The sequence below is a fragment of the Ixodes scapularis genome, unplaced genomic scaffold (genome assembly GCF_016920785.2).
Source record: "Ixodes scapularis isolate PalLabHiFi unplaced genomic scaffold, ASM1692078v2 PGA_scaffold2__306_contigs__length_199485367, whole genome shotgun sequence".
In the NCBI taxonomy this organism is placed as follows: Eukaryota; Metazoa; Arthropoda; class Arachnida; order Ixodida; family Ixodidae; genus Ixodes; species Ixodes scapularis.
In genome coordinates, this window is record NW_024609857.1 from 162209979 (window position 1) to 162218680 (window position 8702).

The 8702-nt window shown below is 45.4% G+C and overlaps 1 protein-coding gene across 1 annotated transcript; it reads left to right on the forward strand.

Annotated features, from left to right (window-relative positions):
• Positions 1 to 551: 551 nt before the first annotated feature.
• Positions 552 to 7127, forward strand: LOC8038739 (kappaPI-actitoxin-Avd3d). The gene is made up of 3 exons (XM_029967978.2): positions 552 to 678; positions 3498 to 3722; positions 7015 to 7127. Exons 1-3 carry the CDS (start codon positions 633 to 635, stop codon positions 7020 to 7022), a joined length of 279 nt encoding a protein of 92 aa, XP_029823838.2. The 5' UTR covers positions 552 to 632; the 3' UTR covers positions 7023 to 7127.
• Positions 7128 to 8702: the final 1575 nt, after the last annotated feature.

Genomic DNA, 8702 nt, shown 5'->3' on the forward strand with positions numbered 1-8702 from the left:
TCAGTAATTTTTTTGTCTATTTTTTGTTGCGCGTTTAGCTCGTACGCTAATCAAATATCGCTCTCGTGTTGACTATAACTAATTATTCTTAACGTTTTCCGGTTCGGTTTTTGTTTCTGGGTTGAGCATATAGGAGAAAATACACACACTGGACGTTACAAGAGTAAATAAATAAGGATGTTTCGAAAACAGGTGGTGTTTCATAACCTAAATAGAGGTTGTTTATGATTTATTATCCTCAACTCTTCCGCCCCATTTTTCCCGATATATTGACCAAACACTTTGTCGATCTTGTGTAAATGATAAGAGGTGAGCTGCGGATAAAAAACATACAGTACCAGCTATACCACACTAGGTAAGCTATGTCGTAAAGCTCTCGCATAGACAAATGAGAACGCTCTAAGATAAGGCCAGGTATAAACATAACCCCGATGCTTATCGCGCTTTATTAATACTTGAAGAAACAAACCACCGACGCAGTCGATCTAAGAGACAGATGTTGGAATTCGCTTCCAACTGTCACGGATTCCACGAGCAAGATATAAAAGAACCGGAGGAACGGGGGCGGTATCACAGAAGCAAAAAAGCAGAGATCAAGTTATTAGGGAAGTCAACCCTGCGTTCAACTCAAAATGCACTTTTCTCTGGCAGTGTGTTTCGTCGCCTGTGTCGCCTTTGGTAAGCGAAATTATCCGCAAGCGGTACAACATCGCTTAATTTTATATGTTCGTGTTGGCATCCTAAACGCATACGCTCTCGAATCAAAGTATCGCGTCCAAAAAAAAACAAAGGACGAGTCCAAGAAGTTTGGACAGATCAAGCGCTGACTCACAACTTGTTTTACTGTTAAGAAAACATAAACCTGCGTAATCTTAAACATTCCACTGCATTGCTAACATCATTTAATTACTAGTGTATGCACAAAACATTCTATCTCTTTTTTATATAACGCAATAGATGGTGCGCTCACTCACGTGCCTTGGTTGTACTGCGTCGTAAAGAATGCTTCCGTTATCTTGCAAGTCCGTGTGTTGGTATGTCGAGTCATAACCCGCGTCAGAAAAGTTCGGTGTACACACAGACTTATTGCAATGAATCGCAAGGTGTCTACTGGGCGATGACTTAACTGCCAACGCGTGCTCCCGCAGTCTATAATTAATACACTTGCCCTACTGACCAAAGTATACTTTGCCGTATGACAAAGGTATTTTGTATGCAATTCCCATTTCGCATTCCACCTGTTGGCCTGGTCAATGCTGCGAGCGTATGCTCGCAACAATGGCCAGCTTTTTTCTAGTCTAGATGAATGGCATGTGTGTCCTGATTCTTAGTGTACCGATGTTACTCAATAGAAAAGATTTATTCTATTGATCAAGCTGTTAAACAGCTTTTTCCTTCTGTTTCCTCCATTCCTGTATCGAATGGGAAATAAACTTCATTATTATTATTTATTATTATCCTGTTTCAATGCGATTCGAAGGTCGTCCTGTTTCACTCGTTCTCTCGCACTTTTTTTCACTTGAGTATTTTTTTTTTTATTATTTGCGAGCAGGAAATATATGTGATACATACCCTGAGCATAAACGGGCGCGTGAGGTGACCTACCTCTTTAATTTTGTTCCCTTTTTCCGATTGATTAGGTTGAAGTTTGGTACAATCGATATAGCTCTACTACTAATGTTCTGCTCGCCAGGAATCTCACACAACTTGTTCATTAGGGGACTATACAGGACATTTTATTTTATTTCGAACATATTCTTTTTTAATAGAAGGTGAGTGTTAGACGAGTTAACTCTTCACCATGTATTCATATTGTTTGACGAACATTAGATGAGGGGATAATCGTCATGCTAAGTTGACTAATGAAGTTCTTAATTATTGGCTGTAGGGGTCACGTTGTGATTGCGGTATTGACTGCAATTACTATTAAAAGCCAGACCAATTTAAACATTTGCGAAAAGGTAGTGGTTTTCAAGTTATTAAGCAACATCGTCATTTCAATCATGTCGTCACTATCTCGGCAGCGTGTCCTTGATAGGTGCGCCGCCGACACAAGTGACGACGTAGCCTAAACAACTACTTGACTCTTCCAAGCTTCATCCTGGGCCAGGCTTGATGCGCTCTTTTTGCGTGCAATCTTTAGATCGAGCGAAATAGACGCTAAAATTGATAGAATAATATTTTAAGAACCATTACCTTTCTGCGTGTTCTTTGCATTGGTATGGCCTCTAATCGTACTTGCCGTTAATACTCGAAATCAAACATGACCCTTAAACCAATAGCTCAAAAGTTAAGAAATTTTACATAATTATTCAACTTACCCTGACGATTATCCCCTCATCTAATAATACATGGGGAAGGCGGCACTCGTGTAACTCTCACCCCCTTTCTTCTAAAAAAATCTGCCTAAATCAAAAATCAAATTTAAATACCGTGCCAATTTAAATTGGTACGGAATTATGGTTATATCTCTGGTGCGGTGTTTGTGCCTTCTTTCTGTCTTGTAACAAAAATTCTATAGCGATCACGTCATCGGTTTCCTAAAGGCGGTGCGACAAGACTCCAGGTTATGAACAATTTGTTTTCCTGTGTCGATGAGGCTTTTTTGTGATCAGAAGCATAGCCAAAATCAAGTAGTGTCATATACTTCTTTTTTCATGCTTCAATTTTAGTTAGTTACTGAGCGCAGGGAGAGTTCAGAACATCATCTTATCGTTATTCATCCAATGAGACTCGAGTATTAACCCGTAAGAACAGGTGAGATGAAATCACGAAGAAAAAGAAGCCACACCCTGCGGATGACAGTGGTTTTATATAGGCAGGCTGGCGGACCGGCATTGTAATTCTTTTTATTGTCTCGAGGTCATGCCCGAAGAATCGAGTTGTCGAAGAATCGTTGCAATAACTGGGATAACCTCAAAGCTACTTGTTGTCACATCAAGACAAAAAAAAAAAAAAAAATGGACGCCTTGCACATTATTCATGCGCTGCGCGAAGTACTCCTATGATATTGCTGCTTGAAACGTGTACGTCTTGATACAATAACGTAAAGCTAATCTAAGATGTACATAATAATACGTATTTTAATTCGACGCAGCGCGGGGGAAATTAGTCACCTTTCGCGAGGATTCGGATTCTTTTTTTTTTTTACTATGGTTTTTGAGGCGAATACGAGTAGATGAGGACGTTCATTGTTTCTTAATTTCCTGGGTGCCTGGTAAAATGTAAAGCAGCAGATTTCGCGAAAATGAACCGCTGTCTTAACGTAGCAATGTTCCAGTCACGGTTTAAGATAGGCAGGTGGGGAAACGAGGCAGAAAGCATAAACATAACAAGCTCGGCGGTTTTTTTTTTTGTCCAGCGTTGTGCTTTTTTTTCCGTTTCCTTTTTTTAGTGAGTAACAGCGCCAAGATTTCGGTTAGTTTTCAAAGGAACACATAAACAAAGTGTCAATTGGTGACAAATACTTTTTTCTTTTTTTTTTTACTTTTATTCAGCGACGACGCATGCCTGGGTCGAAAATGAGCTGGAGGAGGAGTACCGTGGCGTGGATTTCGACCAGGGTTGTCGGCCGGCCCCCGTGAGCGGACTGTGCAGGGCTTATTTCGAGCGCTGGTACTTCGACGTGAACACGGGAAGCTGCGAGCGGTTCGTGTACGGAGGCTGCGGAGGCAACGCCAACAACTACAGGTCGCAGCGGGAGTGCGAAGTCGCCTGCCTGCGTACGTCCCTTGGGAAAGGCGCAGTCATACTGCTTGTACATCATACAAAATGACGAAGACGGATGACGATGATGATGATGATGATGAGGAGCAGGATGACATAATTATCCGCGGACACGATCTTAAGCATGTTGGAAGTATGTTTGCTTCATACGTGTGTATGTTTAGAACATGCCTGCAGACAGCTTTTTATGGCCAATGTGACAGGTCATATAAGGATTGGATTGAAGTCTGCGGCTCTCCCCTTTGTATCGGGTGATCAACAGTAATGGATACTAGATCTAGCCTAGGCAGTCGCGCCTCCCGCGACTTCCGCTTCCGCTTGGTGTTCCGCTGGTCGGTTGCACTCTTTCCGCAAATTAGTCTCTCTGCACCAAACCTCCAGCCGCCTTTTCGTCACGTCTACCGCCGATCGAACTTTCTTTTGTTCTTCCTCTCCACGCTCTGCACCGATTCGGATACCCAGCGCTACTGGTAGCGCCGTTGTACTAGGAACCGTACAATGTGCCGGTACTGCAGCACTAGGTGCTCCGTCGTCTCGTCGGTCTGCCCGCAGACTGTGCACGTCCTTCCTGTCTCCCCTTGAACCTGGCCCTCCACACCTGGGTACGTAATGTACCCATGCGTACCTCTGCGAGGAGTCCACTGCCCGTCGAGTTGTCGTACCAGGGCTCTTTCCTTATGGCCTCCTTCTCCGTGTAGTACATCGCGAGGGACGGCTTCACCGCCGCTCCCGCTCTCCATCTCTCCGTCTCCACTGCTCGGATGCCCTTGCTGATTGCCGCTTGGCCCTCCCGGTTCTCGCCCGCTGACTCCAGCCATATCGGTTCTAACCCATAGCGGTCCCGTAGCCTTCGGAGGCGGTGCATCCCTTTGGTGCCTCTTTCCTAGTATATCATGTCGCAGGGTGCGGTGGGCCCAATTCCCATCCGGGAGTCTGTGCATTCTCCTCTCGTACAGTGCCTTTGCACTGACTTCTCTGGCTTCGAAGGACGACCAGCCTAGGTCCCCCTGGACACTACCGTTGAGTGCTGTTCTCAGGACTGCCAAGGCCATTCTTCCCCCATCCCTCTGTCTTCTCTCCAGGAATTCTCTTGTTTGCGATGAGAGGACGAGTACACCAGTTGCGTACGTGCCATCGTCCATAGCCCCCGCACCACCTCGAACCTGTTGAAGGTCCAGGTGGTCTTCTTCGCCAAGACTCCTTTCCCCCTTATCGCTTCCAGTCTCTTCTCCCGTTCATAAATCTTCAAGTAGTCGGACTCCGCAGCCAGGGTCACTCCCAAGTATTTGACCGTGTTTTGTCTTGTCAACTTCCCTCCCTGCAGGTGCACTATTGTTCCTCTGGTTCCTGATTCGGCCCATCTCGATCCCCCCAGACTAAGACCGCATTCTTGCTCTGGTTGGAACGGAGTCTAAGGTGCGTGGCGAACTCCCCGCAGATGTCCAGAAGCACCTGGAGGTCCTCCAGCGAGTCGGCAAGACGCACCACATCATCGGCGTAAATGAGGGCCGGTATTCTCTGCCGCTTCCAAGCTCCCTCCATTCTGTATGATAGGCCGAAGCCCACAACAGACTGCTCCAGTGCTTTCTCCAACGGTGCTACATGCAACATAAATAGCAAGGGGGATAGTGCGCATCCTTGCCTCAGGCCCCTGGGTACTGGTAGACGTTGGGTCGTGTGGCCCTCCCACTCAATCCGCACCGAAACACTATCACACAGTACCTGCAGCAGATTCACGTCTGCCTCGTTTATTCCTAGCCCTCGAAGTCGACTGCAGAGTATGTTCCGGTCCACCGTGTCGTATGCCTTGGAAATGTCCAGGAACGCTGCGTAAAGTGGTCTGCCCTCCTGGGCTGCCACTTCAATGCACAGAGTTACCACAAATAGGTTGTCTTCTATGCATCTTCTTGTTCGAAAACCGTTCTGCAGCTCTCCCAGCACTTCTGTTTCCTTGGCCTATTTGTGCAGCTTCGTTCTGATAATCTGAGTGCACATTCTGTAAAGCACTGATGTGATGCTGATTGGCCGGTAGTTACCGAGATCAGCCTTTTCGCCTCTTCCCTTGTACAACAGCTTCGTTCTCGTTTCTTTCCATGTCTCCGGTACTTGGCCATCCGCGAGGATCTCTTTGAGGTATTCGGCCACCAAGGCTCGCATTCTCGGTCCCAGACCCTGAATAAGTGACATGGGGATCCCGTCGCTTCCCATTGCAGAAAAAAACACGCCCCAGACAGTGTTGGCAGACTGTCTTTTGCATGATGCATGAACAGTGTGTCTGGGGCCCTAGATGGCGAAATAGGGGGAGGGGGGGGGGAGCGGAATCTGGTACATTAAATATAAATATTGGGTCTCATGGGCAAGGATGTCACGAACTTTTGTCGCACATCGAGGTTGAGCTGGTTCAGCGAACTCTCGAACTTTTGGCGAAATTGAACGAAGTTTCACGTTTGAATAGTGTCCGATTTCTGCACAAAAATGTCAAATTTAGAGGAAAAACAAATAGAACGATGATTGGTCGGTCGTGTTGGAATTGTCGAACATTTATTTACACAAAACAAAAGGCAGCGGAAATACAGAAAAAAAAAAGTGCTGTTGCATTTTGATGAGATTCCTACTTCCTTCTCCTTACAACCCAGCTCCGTACAACACATCAGCAAAATTGTAGTGCAAAAGTCAAACTCAATGAACTCCTACAACGTGAGACCTGTTTAGAACAATACCAAACACAACTAATAAGGACGCTATCCTCATTTTACTTCACCTTCTAATATATTTTTTTTTATATTCCAAAACGACATAACTTTAGCGTAATGATTAATAATGTTTACATACAAAAGGTAAACAGAGACTTTAAAAGTATTCGTAAGTTCTTCATAAATAATCCAACCATCTTGCATGATGTGGCGTCAGGTCGTTTTCACTATTTACTCATCCGCATAAACTTTAGTCAATATTTTGTTTGCGCATTTTGCGTTAAACTTTCGAAACATTTCAGCCTTGTTGAACACAAACCTCGGTAGGTTCGTGACATTCCTAATTCTAGAACAGTTTAAGCGGACAAAATCACTCTACAATGTTTTGTTTTCTTACTCTCGGAGCATTTCCTGGAATTCATTGCAGTACAGCCTTTCTCTTACTTTGATTGGTCCTTTTCCCAATTTACGGATCGTGCGATGGGGTGATTGAATTAATGTAACAAAGCGTTGTAAAGTATTCGCGAGTCTTTTAAAAGAAGTTCCTCGAGTATTTGCACCAATAATTTAACTACGTTTATTTTTTTTCGTGCAGGTTTTTGAAGCTTCATCGAGCGACGAATACAATCTGGCTACGCCGTACTCGTCAATCGAATTGTTTTACAACTATACACTTGTATAAATCGCAATAAAAATGTATAAAATGTATTAGAGTGACCGCTCAAAGTTATTGCATGCATATTTTATTGTATTATTTTTAGTCGCCTGTCCACATCTCCAAACGAATGTCATAAGTAAAGATGTTTTCAACTTATTACTCCTTATTTGTTTGACGGCAGGTAAACGCGTACAAACGTCACTGTACCAACGATCAGGGACCGAAGACAAGGAAGTGGGGCACAGACGCATTGAAAAGGGGGAGCTCGTGGCAAGGAGCTCGTGGCCGGAGAGCTCGTGGGCGGTGAGCTCGTGCCTCGGAACCAACCTTACTAGATTACCACAGTTGTGGAACTCCCGCGGGGGGGGGGGGGGGGGGTACACTCTTTCGCTTACCTCAGTCCGTCGTTCGAAGCACCATTTAGATTTTTGTTTACGAGCTGTGTGTTCCATAGAGCACGGCTCTGTTATAGGATAAGGAGCCCTCATACACTTTTGCCACGCCTGTCTAGGGTGGCGGCATCTCGGCCATTTCTATGCCCAGAATGCACGCGCTTCGATCTCGTTCGGAGCGAGCGCTTAGCTCTGCCCGGTGCTTTGACGCCATTTTAAGTCCCATTCGGCACGCGCAGGTAGTTTCAAATACAACGATGGGTGTCTTAACCCTATGACAGACGCACACTGAGGCACCCTACCATAGGGTACGGTGGAGCTCCATCTTGACGCTGCGCTTTGAAATGTACGTCATCCACAGAATACACTGCAGTTATCAAAGCAGCCGTCCGGAGCGTCAAACAACGGGAGGCGAGTTGTGCACTCTAAGAAATGCCTGCGCGTCTACTTACCCGCAAAACATCCAAAGAAACATTCCCTGCGACCTACGAAATCAGCTCAGCCAATCATGAGGCGGGACGTCCGTTTATACCTAGAAATAAAATCTGCGCTGTGACATTACGCAATGCAAGGCGTCATGCTTGCATTGCGTAATGCCACAGCACAGACTTCGTTTCGAGGTCTAAACAGATGTTCCACCTCATCATTCGCTGAGCTGATTTCGTAGACCGCAGAGATTGTCTCTTCGAGTGCTTTGAGGGTAAGTAGACGAGCAGGCGTTTCTTTGAGGGTGGTGAGTGAGGGGGGGGGGGGCGGTAATGTTCGGGCATGTAGCGTCTATGTTGCAGTTCCGTAAGTGAGCTTATCTAATAGCGTTGCTCGGAATAGATGAGATGGGCACGTCAGATCAAACTGCTTTAGTGCGTCTGTATAGTGTAATTAAATATTTGCTTTAACGTAACCAACGAAGACTACCAGAAGTTTCTAGATTGGGTGCCGAAACCCTGGATGTAACGACTCAACGAAGGGAATCTAGTAGACCGAAGCAATAGCTATCGAACGACAGAAGCAAGGAACATTTCATCGAGACAAGACGCAAAAGATCATGGACGTCTTCAAGAAACAACGAGGACATTGCGAACGCAAGTAACAAAACTCCTCAGCGAGACAGAGGATTTACTTCTGCTGACTTCGGCTATCATCGATGATCTAGAGATTTTGATCGAGTGCTTAAGCCTCGCTCTGGATCAACTCAGTCACGTAGATGCCGCGATCGAGTCTTTGATTACCGAA

What these genes read in the sequence shown, in the direction of transcription:
- LOC8038739 (XM_029967978.2), top strand. Translation starts at nt 633, where the DNA reads ATGCACTTTTCTCTGGCAGTGTGTTTCGTCGCCTGTGTCGCCTTTG. An exon ending in CGTCGCCTGTGTCGCCTTTG is followed by an intron (nt 679 to 3,497) that starts GTAAGCGAAATT and finishes ACTTTTATTCAG; the next exon opens with CGACGACGCATGCCTGGGTC.